General features: G+C 33.3%; 1 protein-coding gene across 6 annotated transcripts in view; it reads right to left on the bottom strand.

Moving 5' to 3' along the window:
- HEATR5A (HEAT repeat containing 5A) overlaps nt 1–20,472 on the bottom strand; it is a 216,380-nt gene that overhangs the window by 73,950 nt on the left and 121,958 nt on the right. For all 6 annotated transcript variants that reach the window (XR_013162228.1, XM_077127002.1, XM_077127001.1 and 3 more), the window contains exons 17-19: nt 9,637–9,742; nt 4,833–5,023; nt 2,729–2,888 (exon numbers count right to left, since the gene is read on the bottom strand). Coding sequence is in view for 5 of the 6 variants with exons in the window: in XM_077127002.1 (XP_076983117.1) it covers nt 2,729–2,888; nt 4,833–5,023; nt 9,637–9,742 (457 nt within the window). In the remaining variant the exon portion in view is untranslated. The remainder of the gene's footprint in view (nt 1–2,728; nt 2,889–4,832; nt 5,024–9,636; nt 9,743–20,472) is intronic.

The following is a 20,472-nucleotide window of genomic DNA, read 5'->3' as shown; positions in this document are numbered from 1 at the left end:
TTAAGAAACATAAATGATATCAAACTGTTCTTTTGTTGAAGTAAAGGATAATGTAACAAAGTAAACTGTATGTGTGTTACTACTAATTTGAAAAGAGAAATGGAGAATTTTAGGAGTTTAAGAAAATTTTTCTAATTATCCAGTAAAAACACAATTCTGACAACTCAATTAATGAATGAGATTATTTTAAAATTTGCTTGTCATTTAAAATGTGTGTTTTACATATGCATATTTTACATATTCTTTAAATTAGAAACTGTTAATTTTATGAAAAAAAAGTGATACTTTTTTAATGATTTTTTTTCTGCCCCAAATTAAGTTTATGGTTTTAGAAGTGTGCTACAAGTTGAACTTTCTCCTAATTCTCCATAATTTTATTTAGGAAACTATTGGTTTAGTCTTCCAAAGCCACTATAAATACAGTTGGTATAAAATGTGTATTGCTTTTCATTTTCAATGTGGCTTCTTTTCATTGCAATAAAAAAATTCTGATTAACACACATGCACACAAAAATAAAAATTTAGAGACAATCATCTAATTTAGAAGGATCTATTTAGACATATGTGGGCACTAAGAATTCCAAGATAATGTCTAGTACTTTAGTTAACAGCTTAAGCTAAATACAGTTTGTTGAAAAGTGTTTATTATTTAACTATATAAAGAATGAAAGTTCAAGTTTTTAAAAGGGATTCAACAAAATCTACAATTACATGCAATGATATTGATGAATCTCTCAAACATAATGTTAAATGAATAAAGCCACACATAAAAGAATATATACTGTATGATTCCATTTATAGAAAGTATAAAACCAGGCAAAACTAATGTATGTTATTGTAAATTAGGATGATGATTATCCTTGGTGGCAGGTAGTAACTACAAGAGAGCCAGAGGGGGGGTACTGATAATATAACTAACTAGGTGTTAGTTACACAGTGTATTGTTTGCACACTTCACTCACAGAAATGTACATTTATTTTTTATATAGCCATTCATACACACATATAAAATATACCTATAATACGTCTGTAAGCCATATCTGCCCAGATATCTACTTTTTTTAAATAAAGTTTTCTTGGAACATAGCCATATTTATTAATTCACCAAAAATGATTTCTCACTACAATGGCAGGATTGAATAGCTGCAAAAGAGACTATATCATCTAAAAAAGCCTTAATAATTTATAATCTGGCCATTTATTGAATAAATCTGCTAACCCCTGGTTTAGATGAAAAAGATTGTTCATATACTGATAACTACTGAAGTTGGATGATGGGTACAACAGGTTCATTATAGCAGAGACATACTCTCTACAAACTTTAAATTTGAAACTTTGGTAACAAAAATAAATTTTTTTTAAAGTTCTTCCTTAAGGAAATGACCTGAAAAAGTTTTATCCCCTTTATGAATGGATTTTAAAGAAAGCTTACAGTAGTTTAAATGCTACAAAAGTTAACTCTTTGATCTGTTAGTTGAGAGGGAACAGCAATTAAGAAGAGTCCAATTTGATGACACTGGAAGCGATGGAAGGAAGAATTTAAAATAACCAACCAAAAAAGCATTCAATATAGAATTATGCGTATTCAGAACAGACTTCTTGAAGGTGGAGAAGAGAAATACAATCAACAGAAGCAAAGAAGTACTATAATTCAAAAAGCATGAGAAAATGGAAAACTTTTAAAGTCAATTTAATCAGTGATGTTGGAGGAGACTGCTAGTAGAAATAACTGTGGATTGGAGATGCTGAGGTTTGACAAAAAGGTGATTAGAATGGATACCAGGATACTTAAAAATTTGGCTTGTCAGAGAAAATGAGAAGGGAAAAGAGCAATTTGAAAAATGGAATAGCAGATATGAGAATGGCACATGTGAAAAGAAAATAGGTAGACTGCCTGCAGAAAAAAGCCAGCAGTTTGGGGTAATAACAAAGAAGGTTCCTGGGCCAGCTGATAGAACTTGAATAAGGTGTTGATTTAAGAAGCAATAAGCAGTTTTCCTAGCTCTTCATCAGGGAAGTGGCAAGATTGAAGTCTTTTAGGAAAACAAATTTGATATCCTATTTAGAGAGAGTTGGAAAGAGAAGAACTAGTTAATGGGCTACTATAATAAATAGGGATACAATTACAAGGGAGACAGAAACAAGAAGAAATAAAGGGAGAAAAAGAGGAGGAGGAATAAAACATTCCAGATTTAAGAATTCAGGAAACTGACAATTTCATTAACAAATTGGAAGATATATACAATACAGTAAAACAGTTAAAAATATAGGATTTAGAGTCATGATTCATGTTCTTAATTCCATGATTTATTAGCTTTTCAGCTGTGAGCAAGTTATTTAACTTCTCTCAGCCTCAGTTTTCTTTCTGTATAGTGGGGATTTACATACACCCCAGATGACTGTGAGGAATAAATGTAATTATATTTAAAAGAATGTAATATAATGGCTGGCGCCTATTGAACTCTCCAAAACAGTGGATGTTATTAAGATGTAAGGGAGAGCCATTTTCAGAAAAATGATAGTGAACTTGACTCTAAACACTGAGTATGAGGTGAAGAAAGTCAAATTCAAATTTTATAAATCCATCAAGGTTAGTAATGGCTGTGACATTGTAATATTATGGGGGTAGGAACGACATTATTCATGAATTATTAACATTCAATAAAGACATAATCTACATTATCTACAAATCATGAATTTCAAAGAAAGCATCACATGAGGTACTTGCCTGCACATCAGGAGAAGTGTTGTCCTGAGACAACGTATAAAGTATTCCAACACAAGAATTCAAGTGTTGAGAAGAATTTATTCCTCCTAAATACCTATGTAGGGATCCCAAAGCCAATGAGTGTCCTGTTCTGGTAACCACGTCCCTTGCTGACTTCAGTCTGTAATTATGGAAATAAAAATAAATGATAATGTCTCAAACAAACTAATGGAGGGAAACTGTTGATCCAAAACTTTTTTGAATCAACAGTTGCAAAATTCATAATTCTATTTTCTATTAACTAATAAAAGACATCTGAGAGGTATCTTGAATAGAATTTAATTTTTAATTAAAATGTCATGACATTATTAATAATTATTTCAGTATGTACAGTTTTAATGTCTTTCAGAAACACATACACAATCAACCCTTACTATTCAGTTTCTGTATCTGTAAATTTGCCTACTGGCCCAAAATCAATACTTGCAGTATTTCCGTGGTTATTCATGGCTATGTGCAGAGCAGCAAAAAATTTGAGCCACCCTATGCAAATGTTCTGAGCTGAGGCTGAACAAGGCAACACTTTGCCTTTTTGTTCAGCTCAAATACTGTAAACAAGTGTCCTTTTCACAATACATTGTGTAATGTTTTTTACATCTTCATGCTTTGTGCTAGTGATTTCTCTGTTTCATATAATCCCCAAGCCCTGTAGAAGTGCTATCTAGAGTTCCTAAGTGCAAGAAGGATGTGATATGCTTTACAGAGAAAATAAATGTATCAGATAAGGCACATTCAGGCATGAGGTACAGGGCTGTAGGTTTCAATTCAATATTAATGAAATAACAGCAGATATTAAAGAAGATGTCTTTAAATTGAAATACACATAAAACAAGGTAATATATTGATCAGTTTACAAAACTGTTGTGACCAAGAGCTTATAGGAACCTAACTCCGTGTTTCCCCTAGGAATAATGGCTCAATATTTGTTAATTCAGTTTACACAGGAACTTTACAGAATATAACCACCATTAATAAGGAGAATTGACTGTAACACAAAACTAAATTTATAAGGCAGGCATCATTATTAATCATTATGCTAGGTTTTTAAAACTGCCACACTGCAGATATAATTCCAAATGCGACCATTTCAAATCAAGAACTTTGATTTTAAAATTAGAAGTAACAAGTTAATATTTACCAGAAATTTTCTATGTTCTGTCATTAACTTAAGCCTTTTACATGTAGTACTTTTTTTTTTTTTTTTTTTTTTAAAGTATTTTTTTATTTTATTATTTTTTGTTTGTTTGTTTGTTTGTTACATGGGCTGGGGCCGGGAATCGAACCGGAGTCCTCCGGCATGGCAGGCAAGCACTCTTGCCCGCTGAGCCACCGCGGCCCTGTAGTACTTTTTTAACCCTCCAAACAACCCTGAGGTTCACACTATTATCAGCACCCTTTTAGATGAGGAAACCAAAATGATAGCTTAAGTAGCTCTCAAATACTTACTAACTTTTAAATGGTAGAGTTGGGACATGAAGCAAGTTAGTAATCTGACTCCAAATTTTAAACTCTTTAACCAAATCAGACATACAAGACTAGTAGTCAAGGTGCTACCAGTAGTACCACCATTATTAACACAACTATCATGAACTTACATTGGCAATTGTTTTATTTATTTGCTTTTCATATTTATTATCTCATAGACCTTAACATTCTTAAGCAGTTAGGGAAATATTAACATTCTTCTATTGGACTAGAGGAAACTTGGCCTAGAGGATTAAGAAACCTATCTAAGGTCAAAGAGTTAGTTAGCAGTAGAAGTAACAATTCAGTTTATGTCTCACAATACCAGAGTCCATTCCACTGATGGTCAGTTATATATTTCCCCTATATAGATAGTGACTTTTCTCTCATTATATAAAGACTGAAACTGAGGCAATAATAGTTTTATGTTCCAAGACCAGTAGACCAATGAGGTTCTCCTTTATTTTAAAGTATTTATATTCATCAATTTTCTTTTCTGCATTAAATCTCAGACTGAAGACCTCACTAGTTCCAACAAAGCAGCGAAGTATACCCAATTTTGACAGATAGCCCATTAGGATTAAATAAGAAATTCACTTACTTGTCAAAGCTAATTTGAGCTAATCCAGCAGTAAAAGCTCCATCATCAACCACTTGGGCTAATCTAGCCCATAACTCTGCAGCTGTACATCTCAAAAGAGGGTTGGGACTTTCTAGGGCTCCCATCACTAATGTTAGGGCAGGTCTTCTCATTTCTTCTGGACCTAAACTTCCCTTGGAGCCAGCCACGTACTGAAATATGTGAAGACCAATCCAAATTTACATCTACAGTAAATTTTCTTATCCAGTTTGGAATGTATATTTTGGTTAACTAAATATGTTTACACTTGGATTACTACTTTTAAAAAATCAGAGCAACAACAATAAAAAATCCATGCTGAATATATAAATACAATTTAATATTGTTTCACAAGGTATTTTAGAATTTTAAACCTCCAACAAACAATACCACAATCATTAGTATAAATGTGTTCAGAAGCATATTAATAGAGATTTCTGTAAAATAAATAACCAAAGGAGCCTATTATATTTTACTTAGAAACAATAAATCATAAATGCAACAACTGTATTCTATTAAAAGCTCATCTCATTTATATATTTTTTACCAATGAAAAAGATATTAGAATCAGGAACACACTGAAAGGAATTATTTTATTGAAATTTTTTCCTTTTTCTGTTTAAAAAAAATGCATGTAAAAAGAGTAGTTTCAAAGTGAAAAACCAAATGCAACAGGAGCCAAGTGGTTCATTTCCCTCCTCTGGGGTTTTAGTGCTATCCCTTTACGTCTCAACCTTTTCAATAGGCCCTATATTATTCTAGCACTTAAAAAAATCATAATTCTTATGATAAAAAAATACATTAGTAAATACTAAGAGTCCTTACAGGCATAATATCCTCATGGTCTTTATTTATTTTTTTTATTTTGGGTTTCCACTTATCTGATTTTCATTTTAGATTTTTCAGTTTTTAAATCCATGCCAAGATGCATGCTTACTTTTTGATTTTCAGTTATTTTCTACATAAAAAATTCCTAAAGGGCAAAATAAAATAGGAAAAGAGAATCATTAACAAACCCACCATCTGAAGAACCCTTAAGTTCTTTTTTTTGATTCCTTAGCAGTCTTGGTCCATACATACATGGAAAATCAATTACTTGTAATCTGTATATAGATTACTGTTTTGAGGCTTAGATGACTAAATACAGAAGGCACAAGTACTGAAAATTATGATCTTCTGGGGTGAAAATGGATTTTTTTAAAGAATAAAGAATAATTCTTTAAATTAAGTTGTCATTTATATTAATTCCCTAACACTTGGAACTTCTGTCCAAAAGAGTAAAGTGATCACAGCTGATAAATGTACTCTTGATAACAAAACCAAGCTAAGTAATGTTCAGATTACAGTATTAAGAAATAATATTCATTTTATTTTCTAAATAGGTTAAAAGTTTAGTTGGTATGAGCATTTCTAAAATTAAATATTCATACTAAAACTATATTCATATTAAATAATGCCTTCAAAAAAAAAAAGAAATGTAATATAATGAAATAATTTTTTACAACATGCATGTGAGGTGGCCTAAAAATGCTCTTATAATCTACTGGTTAAAAAAAAAGGTATAGAAGATTGTGGGAAGATGATAGAACAGAAGCTCCAGGAATCAGTCCCTTTACCAAAACAACTACTGAACTGGCAGGGACTATCTGAATCGCCTATTACGATAGTCTGAAGTCTACTAGAAAACTGCAGCATGGAGGGAAGAGTTAAAGGAAGAGACTGTAAAATGCAGGAAATATCGATGAATTTTCACCCTGTCTGCAGTGGCTACCAGCCCTCATCTACCAAGTGGATGGCGGCAACAGTGGGGACTAAACCCTGGGTTCTTGGTGCAGGATGCTGGTGACAATGTTGGCTACAAGGACCCAGTCCTCTAAAATTCAGGGGTATGTGGTCACTGATCACAACTTTTCATCAGCTACTTCAGATGGCAGAGGGGCCAGCTCTGAGAGTGGCCACTGTTTCAATCCCACACTGGCAAAAAGAGTAGAAGAATCTTAAAAGAAACAGAACTTAGTTTTTCTTTACCCACTCTTTTCCCTTTCTATTCTCCATTTAGGAAGGAGCAAAAATAATTTGGAAAAGTTACAAGTTGATGGCTTTAGCACTAAACAATACCACCAAAACAACCATAAGAAAACCAAACCCTAGCAATCCCAGAGAAGATGGAGAATAAGAATTCTGAGTTATATACTCAGAATGCCCAGTTCTCAACAAAAAATTATACAACACACAAATAAACAGGAAAGTATGGCCCATTCACAGGGAAAAAAGGATTTGCCAGACACCATTGCTGAGGAGGCTCATACGTTTGGAACTACCGGTCCAAGACTTTAAGTCAACTGCTTTAAATATGTTAAATTAATTGAAGTAATCTACATACAAAGAACTAAAGGAAATTAGGAAAATGTTGTTTGAACAAAATAAAGGCACAGAAACACTAAAAAGAAACAAATTTTGTGGCTGCAAAGTACCATAAATGAAATGAAAAACTAGATTTAATAGCAGATTTGAACAAGCAGAAGAAAGGATCAGAAATTTGGAGATAAAATGATTGAAATTATTCAGTGAGAAGCAGAAAGAAAAAATAATGAAGAAAAATGAACAGAGCTGAGGAATCTGTGGGTCACCACTATTAAGCATACCAACACATGGATCACTGGAGTCCCAGAAAGAGGAGAGAGAGAAAAAGGAGAAGAAAAAAGTATGTTAAAAAATAATGGCTGAAAACTTTCTAAATCTGATGAAAAACACAAATAAACACATTTAGGAAGCTCAACAATGTCTAAAGTGATCCATACAAAGATACACTATAGTGAAATTGTCAAAATACAAAGACAAAGAAAGGACTGTGAAAGCAGCAAGAGAACCAACTTCTCACATATAAGGAATCCCCAATAAGATTAACAGATTTCTTCATCAGAAGACATTGGGATGACACACTTAAAGTCCTTAAAGAAAAATCTGTCAACCAAGAATTCCAATCCATTAAAGTATACTCCAAAATGAAGCAAAAATCAAGACCTGTACAGATAAAAACTGAGAATGCATTACCAGAAGACTTGCCCTATGAGAAATGCTAAAGAGAGTCCTTCAGGCTGAAATAAAAGGACATTAGACAATAACCTGAATCAACAGGAAATTAAGCACATTGGTAAAGGTAACTACATAGGTAAATATAAAGTCCGGCATCATTGTACTTTTGGTTTAAGTCCACTGATGACTTAAAAGGCAAATGTATAAAAAAAAACTATTTTAAATTTAAGTTAATGGACCTACAGTGTATAAAGATGTATCTGAGACAATAATAATATAAAAGGGAAGGGATAAAATCATACAAAAGTAGAGTTTGTATATCATGGAACTAGGTTGGTACTAGAAGTGATTTTTAAGTTATGTATATTTTGTTATAAAATTTTCTTTCATATGAATCAGCAAAATAATCAAATTAAAACTACAGAAAATAATACAGAGAACCAAGTATGAAAACAGTACACCCAAAAAATTAAGTATAAAAAGTTTCAAAGCAATTACAACTTGACAAAATTTAAAACTCATTTAGCCCATACCATGAATTTATAAATGGTATCTGATTAAATATGAAATCTCATTAATTTCACTGAGGGTATTATAATTAGGATCAAGTGGAAATAATTATGAAAAATATAGATATATATCACAATGTGAATTTTTTTTTTAAAACACACAAATAAATTTAATCAGGGACAAAATATTTTTTCTTCCAATTAAGGGCTATCTTTTTTTTTCATGCATCCCTTTATTGTATTATTCATCTATTCATACACTGGATAAAGGGAGTGTCAGTCACAGGTTTTTTACAATCACTTGGTCACATAAAAGCTAGATACAACTTGTTTTATTAATGCCACTGATTGCGAATAAGGTTTACATCAATCATTTAATTCTTGCTCCCTATAGAAAAGGAGTTTTCCTTTTTCTGTAGCTATTCAGAATCTGAGAAATTGTTTTCATTTATAACACCCATTAGTGATACTCAATGAAGGTTCAGAAACAATTATATTCCACATAAATCTCTAGCAGAGTGCCGAGAGAGAATAACAGATAAGGGTTGCCATGAAGAAAAAAGATTTTAAGAACTGAATACTAGAAGTAATATAACCTACATATATTCATTTATTTAAGCTAAGACAAGGACCAAATTAAAGTCCATTTAGTTTTTATCCACAACTATTTCCAATAATTTCCAAATACAGAGAAGTTCTGAGTCAGTAGGTCTAAAGGGGCTAGATGAATAAATATTTTAGATTTTGAGGACCAAATGTTCTCTATTGCTACTACTCAACTCTGTTGCTGTAGCATCAATGCAATTCTAGACAATATATAAATGAATCAGTGTGGCTATATTCCAATAAAACTATATTTATGGACAATGAAATGTGGATTTCATATAATTTTCTTATGTTCCAAAATATATTCTTTGGATTTTTTTCAACCATTAAAAAATTTAAAACAATTTCCTTGTTCACAAGGAAATAAGCAGCAGATCATAAGCAGCAGGTTGGATGTGGTCCACAGGTCAGACTGTCAAATCCTTGTCTAGGATATTTAAACTCAGAAGGATGGTTCTACACCAAGCTTACAGTTTGATTTCCAACCAACAAGTTTTACAAGGAGAAAAAAAGCAAAAGGAAAATTAAGAAAAATGAAAAAAAAAATTCTTTAAAAGACCCCTTATTTGGCCATACATTGAAAAAAGAAAACAAAAAAACAAGCAAATATATAAATATTAAAAAAATAAGATTACCTTTAAAAAACTAGAAAAGGAAGAAACAACATGTAACTGAACTACTTGCTGACGAGCTCCTTTTGTGTGCTTTATACTGTCCAAAAGCTGTTCCAATATATGAAGCCTAAAATCAGAAGCACAATATTTAAAAGTAAATAGATAATATACTGGATTTTTAAATAGAGACAATAATCCAAAGGGCATTACTAAGTATCTACTGCTAATATGTTTTGTTGGATTATTTTGTTGGAATGACTAAAATGAGATAAAATGGTGAAAACCTATTTTCAACATTCTTGTTTTTAAGAAAAGATATTATCATCAAAAGAAATACATTTTGATTATATGTCATGCTGACAGTTGGGAGAAGCACTATGTTGTCAAAAAGACAACAAATGTATCACTTAAGACTTACCTGGACAAATAAAAATATTTCAGTCACTATTTTCTAAACAAAAACTTTCTAAAAGTTACTGGCATTGACTCTTTTGCTCTTAATACTGGGACTTACTCGACTCAAATATGTTGCTTCATTTTAAAGTTAGCACTAGTTTATGTCACCAATAGTTAATCAGGAGAAAGACTACCCTTTAAAATATACATGCTTTTCACCTGACTCTTAAAATTACTATACATTGGAGAAAATTTGAAAACACAGAAAAATATTAAGAGAATAAAAATCACTTATAGCTAAGCCCAAATATAATTTTAAAATGTACTTGGGATCATAGAGTACATATATATGTATATACACACATACATAAACAATTTTAACTCTTGCTTCACTTAACACAAACTCTTTAGCACTTTTCAAATAATTTTTATTATTTGAAAACATTTTTATGGACTTGATTTCTTCATATACTTATAATTTATTTTACTGGTAGACTAGAATTTTCCAATCTTCACAATTCCAACTATGATGCATATATATGTTACTTTTAGATATGTATCTATAAGATATTTGAGTATCTTCTGTGAATTGTCTTTCATGTCCTCACATTACAGGGCTTTTAAACAAATGCTGAGATTGATTATGTATAAACATGACATAAGCCACTCCACCATTCCGCCAATTTCTACTTCTTTAAACACTGTTTTAAGCCCAACTTTCTTTTTCCCTTTTTCTTGTTTTATTATATTTTATTTTTTAAATTCTTTTTATATTTTTTTTAACTAGAGAGGTGGGTTTATGGAAAAGTCAGGTAAAAAATACATTCCATATACCCCCTATTACTGACACTGCCTGCATTAGTGTGGTACTTTCTTACAATTGATGAAACAATATTAAAATATTACTGTAAACTATGTTCCATAATTTACACTAGGTATATATTTTCCCATATACCACCTTATTATTAACATCTTGTAGCAGTGTTGTATGTTTGTCATAGTTCATGAAAGAACATTCACATATGGGAAGCTGGTGCTTAATTTGTGGAAAATTTTTAACAAGGCTGATTGTAAATGTTTGGAAACAGACAGAGGAGATGGTAGTATATTATCATGAGTGTAATTAACAAAGCTGAGTCATGCATGATTGTGGTTAAAAGAGGAAGTTCAGGGACATATAAGTCACTAGAAGGAAAGCTAGAGGACGGAACATGGGACTGTATAACATAATGAATACTGTTGTGGAGAATTAAGGTGGTTAATAACACAAATATAAGAATATTCTTCCATGAAATAGAACAACTATATTTAACTATTACAAAGTGGTAACAACAGAGTGATATATAGGAAAAACACACCCAAAGCAAACTATAGGCTATAGTTAGCAGTTATTTGTAATATTATTCCATCAACTGCAACAAAGGTAACACAACAATACTAAGTGTCAAAAACAAAGGGGTAAGGGGTATGGTATTTTTCTTTTTCGAACAATGAGAATGTTCTAAAATTGATTGTGGTGATGAAAGCACAACTCTGATTATACTGAGACCCACTGACTGTACATGATGGATAAAATGTACAGTATGGAAAAAAAAGTGTTAATAATAAAAAGATCATTCTTATATTTACGCTATTAACCATATACCTTCTGGTTCAACGTGTTATGCTATTTTAACTTCTAATTTTCCTTCTAGTAACATAAACAACACAAAACATCCCCTTTCAACCATATTCATCAACATACTACAGCACTATGAATTATATTTCCAATAATGGGCTATTATCACTATCCATTTCCAAACATTTACAATCAGAAACTGCACAAATTAAGCATCAGTTGCCCTTTCTCCACCCCCATTTTACCCATTGGTAAGCTACATTATAGATTCTAAATCTGCTATTTATAATTAACTCATATCAGTGATGTCTTTTTCAATCTGGCTTATTTCACTCAAAATAATGTCCTCAAGGTTCATACATCTTATTCTATGTACCAGAATGCCATTTCTTCTTACAGCTGAATAATATTTCATTGTATATATGTACATTACATTTTGTTTATCCATTCATAGGTTGATGGACCTTTGGGTTGGCTGCATCTTTTGGTAATTGGGAAAAATATTGCTAAGAAGATCAGTGTGCAAATTTCCGGAGTCTCTGCTTGCAGTTCTTTTCAATATATACAAGCAGTGGGATTGCTGGATCATATGGCAGTTCTACACTTAGTTTCCTGAGGAACCTCTATAGTCTTCCAAAGCAGCTGCACCATTTTGCATTCCCAACAGCAGATGAGTGTTGCTATTTCTCCACATCTAGTGAAATTAGAATTAGAAATGAGAAGTTAATCTGTATTTTGTTTTTTTGAATCATTAACAAACTTTGGTGTTAGAGTGATGTTGGGCCCTGTAAAATGAGCTAGGTAGTGTCCTTCCAGTTCAGTTTTCAGAAGAATTCGGGCAGGATTGGTATTAATTCTTCTTGAAATTATTGGGACATCACCATGAAGCTATCTGGTACTGAAAAGTCTTTGCTAGGAGGTTTCTGATGACTGATTTCATCTCTTTCAATTGGTCAGATGATATCTTCTATTTCTTCCAGAGTTAGTGGAGTTTGTTCATGTGTTTCTCCGATTTTGTCCATTTCATCTAATTTGTTGGCAAACAATTGTTCTTAGTATCCTCTTATGATCCTTCTAATTTTGGTGGAGTCAGCAGTAGTGCCCCCTTCTCAATTTCTGATTTTACCTATTTGCATCTTCTCTCTTTTTTTTCTTTGTCAGTCTAGCTAAGGTTTTGTCAATTTTACTGAGTCTCAAAGAAACAACTTTGTGCTTTCTCTTTTCTTCTTCTATTTTTTTATTCTCAATTTCATTTACTTCTGCTCTAATCTTTGTTATTTCTTTCCTTCTGCTTGCCTTGGGATTAGTTTGCTATTCCTTTTTAGTTCTTTCCAGCTGTGCAGTTGACTTTAATTTTAGCTCTTTCTTCTTTTTCTTTTTTTTAAACATTTTTTATTGTGAAATATATATTCAAAAAAGCAATAAATTTCAAAGTACATTTTAACAAGTAATTATAGAACAGATTTCAAAGTTCGACATGTGTTACAGTTCCACAATTTCAAGTTTTTTCTTCTAGCTTCTCCAAGACACTGGAGATAAAATAAATATCAATATACTGATCCAGCAATCATACTTCTTTGTCAAATTCTATATTCTCTAATGTAACTCTTCCTCCTCCTTTGATCCTTCTTGCAGTCTTTAGGGGTATTTAGGATATGCCCTTTCTAACTTTTTCGTGTTGAAAAGGGGTGTCAACAATATAGGATGGGAACGGAATGAGGTGATGTACAAGGAAGCCGGGCCCCTCTGGGTTTCAGGACTTATCTGGCCTAGGAACCATCTGGAGGTTGTAGGTTTCTGGAAAGCAAATTTAGTGAGTGAAACTTCTACAGAATCTCAGAGTCCTAGATATTCTTTAGGGTTAACTGGCATGATTTTGGTTGGGGTTTAGCAAACCATAGCAATTAGCAATATCTAGCTGAAGCCTGCATAAGAGTAGCTTCCAAAATAACCTTCTGAATCTATTAGAACTCTCTTAGCCACCGATACCCCATTTTGTTACATTTTTTTTCCCACTTTTAGTCAGGAAGGCATTTGTTGATCCCACAGCACCAGGGCCAGGCCCATCCCCAGGAATCATGTCCCATGTTGCCAGGGAGACTTTTACCTCTAGAGGTCATGTCCCATGTAGTGGGAAGGGTGATGATTTTCCTTGCAGAGTTCAGCTTAGAGAGAGAGGCCATATCTGACTTAACAAAAGAGGTTTTCCCGAAGCAACTACTAGGTATAATTATAGGTAGGCTTAGCTTCTCCACTACAGAAATAAGTTTCATAAGAGCAAGCCACAAGATCAAGGGTTTGGCCTTTTAGCTTGGGAGTTTCTAATGTTTGAGATAGTATCAGCATTTCACAGATGGGAAAGTTTGAAAGTTCTATAATTTTTTCTCCAGTCTCTCAAGGGACTTGACCAATACTTTTAAATTATCTGCCCAACAGACTCGGTGATGTGTCTGGGCATTACATTAAGCTATATAGAATTACAAACCCTCATTCCCACTTTGGGGTCCTTGTGCTGGGTTGCTAAAATGAGCTATCCAGGCAGGTTAGGCTAGATTGTGTGCAACAGAAAATTAAGGTTTTGGACAAAATAAGTCTCTTTTCCGTTGGTCTTATACAGTAGGAAAAGTTATCCTGTATTCTGATTTATCATATTCCCAATCATATCATTTTTGTTCTTATCTCTAATTGAAGCCTCATCTCTTTTTTTGGTTTCTTTAACAGTTGTATGTAGCAATGATGACTTTCAAGAATTCCAAGTCTGTGTCTTAGGTGTCACACAGGTACCCAAAGTGCCAGGGAAATACCAAGTTAAAGACATACAGTACAACATCACAAAAACCAGACATAACACTTAGCTCTGGTCTAAATGTGACTGCTACTCACGCCTACAATCTAGGCTTCAATTTTCTTACAAGTTTTTTCTAAAAGAGACCATATAATATTTGTTCTTTTGTTTCTGGCATATTTTGCACAACATAATGTCCCCAAGGTTCATTCAACATTGTTGCATGCCTCACGAATTTGTTCCTTTCTGAAGTCGCACAATATTTCATCATATTTATAGAACTGTGACCTATAAACACTGGGCATCATGGGTAATGTCTGAAATAAACAATCCATGTCTTACAGTATCCTCACTTAGTTAAAATTATCAGCTCTCTGAATTTTTAAACAGTTTTCATTGGTCCAAAGAGACAAGGAACCAATAAACACAGCCTCACCAAATATCAAATTGAAACCTCCCCCTATCTCTTGTCTCCCCTGCACCCCCCCACCTTTATTTACCCCTGAAATTGTTTTGGTACTGCTGATGTCTTCCAGTTAACTATAGACCATAGCATGCAATATTAGTCTATTATTAATTCTTTGTACAAGATCAAACCTTTGAAGTATGGCAACATTACTTATTATCCCCCTAAAGAATTATCATCACTTCTATCTCTTCCCTTTATTTAAGTTCAACTTCACTGGGTAACCATTCATTCACCCATCTCTAACTTCTGTGTAAGTCCCCTGTAATCTACACTATGAGCCTCTGAGGTTGCCTTTATCAGAGTCACAGCAGTGAAATCATACAGTAGCTATCCTTCTGTGTCTGTTTTATTTCACTTAGCATTAGGTCCTCAAGATTCATCCATGTTGTCATGTGCTTCAGTAATTACTGCTCCATAATATTCCATCATATGTATATAACACATTTTGTTTATCCACTTGTTTGTGAATGAGCACTTGGACTGCTCCCATCTTTTGCCAGTTGTAAATAGTGTCATTATGAAAAATAGTGTGCAAATGTCTGTTCATGTCCCTGCTTTCAGCTATTCTGGGTATATATATTGAGCACTAGTATTGCTAGTTTCTAGGACAACTCATTATTTAATTTTCTGAGGAACTGCCAAACTGTCTTCCACAGTAGCCATAACACTACATTATACATTCCCACCAGCAGTGAATGAGTGTTCCAATTTTTTCCACATCCTCTCCAACATTTGCGGTTTTCTGTTTGTTTCATAGCAGCCGTTCTTATCAGTATGAAGTGATGTCTCACTGTAGTATTGATTTGCATTTCCCTTATAGCTAATGACGATGAGCATTTCTTCATGTGCTTTTTAGCCATATGCATTTGCTCTTCAGAGAAATGTCTATTCATATCCTTTGCCCCTTTTATAATTGGGTTATTTGTTCTTTTGTGGTTGAGTTGTATAATTTCTTTATGTATACAGGACATCAAACCTTTAGCCCATATGTGGTTTCCAAATATTTTCTCCCATTGAGTAGGCTGCCTCTTTACCTTTTTGACAAATTCCTTTGAGGCACAGAAGATTTTCATTTTGAGGAGTTCCCATTTAATCCATTTTTTTCCTTTCAGTGCTTTTTACTTTGGGTGTAAAGTTTAAGAAGGTACCTCCTATTACTATGTCTTGAAGATATTTCTCTAAATTTTTTTATAGGAGTTTTATGGTACTGGCTCTTATATTTAGGTCTTTGATCCATTTTGAATTAATTTTCATATAGGGTGTAAGGTAGGGGTCCTCTCTCAATCTTTTGGCTACTGATATCCAATTTTCCCAAAGTCCATTTATTGAAAAGACTATTCTGTCCCAATTCAGTGGATTTGGGGGCTTTGTCGAAGATTAATTGACCATAGATTTGATGGTCAATCTCCATGCTTTCAATTCAGTTCCACTGGTCAATACTTTGTGCAGTACCATGCCGTGTCAACCACTGTGGCTTTATAGTAAGCTCTAAAGTTCGGAAGTGTTAGTTCTCCCTCTTTGCTCCTCTTTTTTAGAATATCTTTGGCTTTTTGAGGTCTCCTTCTCTACCAAATGAATTTAATAACACATTGTTCCATGTTCTCAAAGTAGGTTATTGGAATTTTGATCAGTATCGCATTGAATCTGTAGATAAATTTGGATAGAACTGACATATATTGACAACATTCAACCCTCCTATCCATGAGCACGGAATGTCTTTCCATTTATTTATATCTTCTTTGATTTTTTTTAGCAATGTTTTGAGGTTTTCTGAGTACAAGTCCCTAACATCTGTGATTAAACTTATCCCTAGATATTTTATTCTTTTATTTGCTATTTTGTAGAGAATTTTACTTAATTGTCTCCTCAGTTAGGTCATTACTTTTGTATAACAACATTGTTGATTTTTATACACTGATCTTGTATCCCTGCCACTTTGATGAATTCCTTTATTGGCTCAAGTAGTTCTGTTATAGATTTCTCAAGATTTTCTAGGTATAGAATCATGTCATCTACAAATAATGAGTGTTTTACTTCTTCCTTTCCTATTTGGATGTCTTTTATTCCTTTCTCCTGCCTGACTGTTTCAGCTAGAACCTGTAGTGCAATGCTGAATAACACTGGTGACAGAGGGCATCCTTGTCTCGCTCCCAACCTTAGGGGAAAAGATTTCAGTCTCTCACCATTGAATACAATGCTGGCTATCATTTTTTCATATATGCCTTTTATCATATTGCGGTAGTCACCTTTGATTCCTACCTTTTGAAATGTTTTTATCAGAAATGGACGTTGAATTTTGTAGAATGCTTTTTCAGCATCAATTGAGATGATCATGATTTTTTCCCTTTTGATTGCACAGTTGTTCATAGTATCCTCTCATGATTTAAAAAAAAAATTTCTTTAGGATCCATGACAATGACCTGACCCCTCCCCCCATTTCTGATTTTGTTTATTTGCATCCTCTCCCTTTTTTTCCTTGTCAGCCTAGCTAGGGATCAGTCAGTTTTATTGATTGTCTCAGAGAACCAACCTTTGGTTTTGCTGATTCTTTCTATTGTTCCAGTTTGTTTATTTTGGCTTTAATTTTTGTTATTTCTCTTCTATTTGTTTTAGGTTTAGTTTTGCAGTTCTTTCTCTAGTTCCCAGGTGAACAGTTTTTTGTTCTTTTTTTTTTAAATATAGACATTTACAGCAATAAATTTCCTTCTCAGCATTGCCTCTGTCACATCTCATAAGTTCTGATATGTTGTACTCTCATTTTCATTCATTTCCAGATATTTAGCTATTTCTCTAGCAATTTCTTCTTTGACCCAGTGATTAAGAGTGTGTTTTTTAATTTCCATATATTTATGAAAGTTCTGGTTCTTTGGTAGTTGTTAATTTCCAGCGTCATTCCCTTGTGGTCAGAGAAAATGCTCTGAATAATTTCTATCTTATTATATTTATAAAGACCTGCTTTTTGTCCCAGCATATAATCTATCCTGGAGAATGTTCCACAAGCACCAGAGAAGAATGTATATCCTGGTGTTTTGGGGGTGTAGTGATCTCTATGTCTGTCAGGTCCAACTCATTTCTCACATTGTTTTTAAGTTCTCTATTTTCTTATTGATCCTCTCTGGTTTATCTTCTATAAAGAAGAGTGGTGTATTGGGTCTCCCAGTATTGTTGAAATGTTCTATTGTTCCTTTCAGTTTTGCCAATGTTCGTCTTATATACTTTGAAGCTCCTTGATTGGGGGCAAAAACATTTATGAATCTTATTTCCTCTTGATGAATTGTACCTTTATTAATATGCAGTGTCCTTCCTTGTCTCTTATGACATCTGTACATTTAAAGTCCATTTTAGCTGGTATTAGTATAGCTACTCCTGCTTTCTTTTGGTTACAGCTTACACAGATGATCTTTTTCCATCCTTTCACTTTCAATCTATTTATTTCCTTGGGTCTAAGATGAGTCTTTCATAAGCAGTATATGGATACATCATATTTTTAAATCCATTCTGCCAATCAGTATCTTTTTTTTTCTTTTTTTTTATTAATTAAAAAAAATTAACAAAACATTTAGAAATCATTCCATTCTACATGTACAATCAGTAATTCTTAATATCATCACATAGCTGCATATTCATCATTTCTTAGTACATTTGCATCGATTTAGAAAAAGAAATAAAAAGACAACAGAATAAGAATTAAAATGATAATAGAGAGAAAAAAAACCTATACCTCACATGCAGCTTCATTCAATGTTTTAACATAATTGCATTACAATTAGGTAGTATTGTGCTGTCCATTTCTGAGTTTTTATATCCAGTCCTGTTGCACAGTCTGTATCCCTTCAGCTCCAATTACCCCTTCTCTCTCTTTTTTTTTAATTAACGGAAAAAAAGAAATTAACCCAACATTTAGAAATCATACCATTCTACATATGCAATCAGTAATTCTTAACATCGTCACATAGATGCATGATCATCGTTTCCTAGTACATTTGCATCGGTTTAGAAGAACTAGCAACACAACCGAAAAAGATATAGAATGTTAATATAGAGAAAAAAATAAAAGTAATAATAGTAAAAACAAAACAAAACGAAACAAAACAAAAACCTATAGCTCAGATGCAGCTTCATTCAGTGTTTTAACATGATTACTTTACAGTTAGGTATTATTGTGCTGTCCATTTTTGAGTTTTTGTATCTAGTCCCGTTGCACAGTCTGTATCCCTTCAGCTCCAATTACCCATTATCTTACCCTGTTTCTACCTCCTGCTGGACTCTGTTACCAATGACATATTCCAAATTTATTCTCGAATGTCTGTTCACATCAGTGGGACCATACAGTATTTGTCCTTTAGTTTTTGGCTAGACTCACTCAGCATAATGTTCTCTAGGTCCATCCATGTTATTACATGCTTCATAAGTTTATCCTGTCTTAAAGCTGCATAATATTCCATCGTATGTATATACCACAGTTTGTTTAGCCACTCTTCTGTTGATGGACATTTTGGCTGTTTCCATCTCTTTGCAATTGTAAATAACACTGCTATAAACATTGGTGTGCAAATGTCCGTTTGTGTCTTTGCCCTTAAGTCCTTTGAGTAGATTCCCAGCAATGGTATTGCTGGGTCGTATGGCAATTCTATATTCAGCTTTTTGAGGAACCGCCAAACTGCCTTCCACAGTGGTTACACCATTTGACATTCCCACCAACAGTGGATAAGTGTGCCTCTTTCTCCGCATCCTCTCCAGAACTTGTCATTTTCTGTTTTGTTGATAATGGCCATTCTGGTGGGTGTGAGATGATATCTCATTGTGGTTTTGATTTGCATTTCTCTAATGGCCAGGGACATTGAGCATCTCTTCATGTGCCTTTTGGCCATTTGTATTTCCTCTTCTGATAGGTGTCTGTTCAAGTCTTTTTCCCATTTTGTAATTGGGTTGGCTGTCTTTTTGTTGTTGAGTTGAACAATCTCTTTATAAATTCTGGATACTAGACCTTTATCTGATATGTCATTTCCAAATATTGTCTCCCATTGTGTAGGCTGTCTTTCTACTTTCTTGATGAAGTTCTTTGATGCACAAAAGTGTTTAATTTTGAGGAGCTCCCATTTATTTATTTTCTTCTTCAGTGTTCTTGCTTTAGGTTTAAGGTCCATAAAACCACCTCCAGTTGTAAGATTCATAAGATATCTCCCAACATTTTCCTCTGTTTTATGGTCTTAGACCTAATGTTTAGATCTTTGATCCATTTTGAGTTAACTTTTGTATAGGGTGTGAGAGATGGGTCTTCTTTCATTCTTTTGCATATGGATATCCAGTTCTCTAGGCACCATTTATTGAAGAGACTGTTCTGTCCCAGGTGAGTTGGCTTGACTGCCTTATCAAAGATCAAATGTCCATAGATGAGAGGGTCTATATCTGCGCACTCTATTTGATTCCATTGGTCGATATATCTATCTTTATGCCAATACCATGGTGTTTTGACCACTGTGGCTTCATAATATGCCTTAAAGTCAGGCAGCACGAGACCTCCAGCTTCGTTTTTTTCCCTCAAGATGTTTTTAGCAATTTGGGGCACCCTGCCCTTCCAGATAAATT

Source organism: Tamandua tetradactyla, chromosome 14 (assembly GCF_023851605.1).
Source record: "Tamandua tetradactyla isolate mTamTet1 chromosome 14, mTamTet1.pri, whole genome shotgun sequence".
Lineage (NCBI taxonomy): Eukaryota > Metazoa > Chordata > Mammalia > Pilosa > Myrmecophagidae > Tamandua > Tamandua tetradactyla.
The sequence above is the reverse complement of the archived record's forward strand: the minus strand, read 5'-3'. Positions and strand labels throughout refer to the sequence as shown.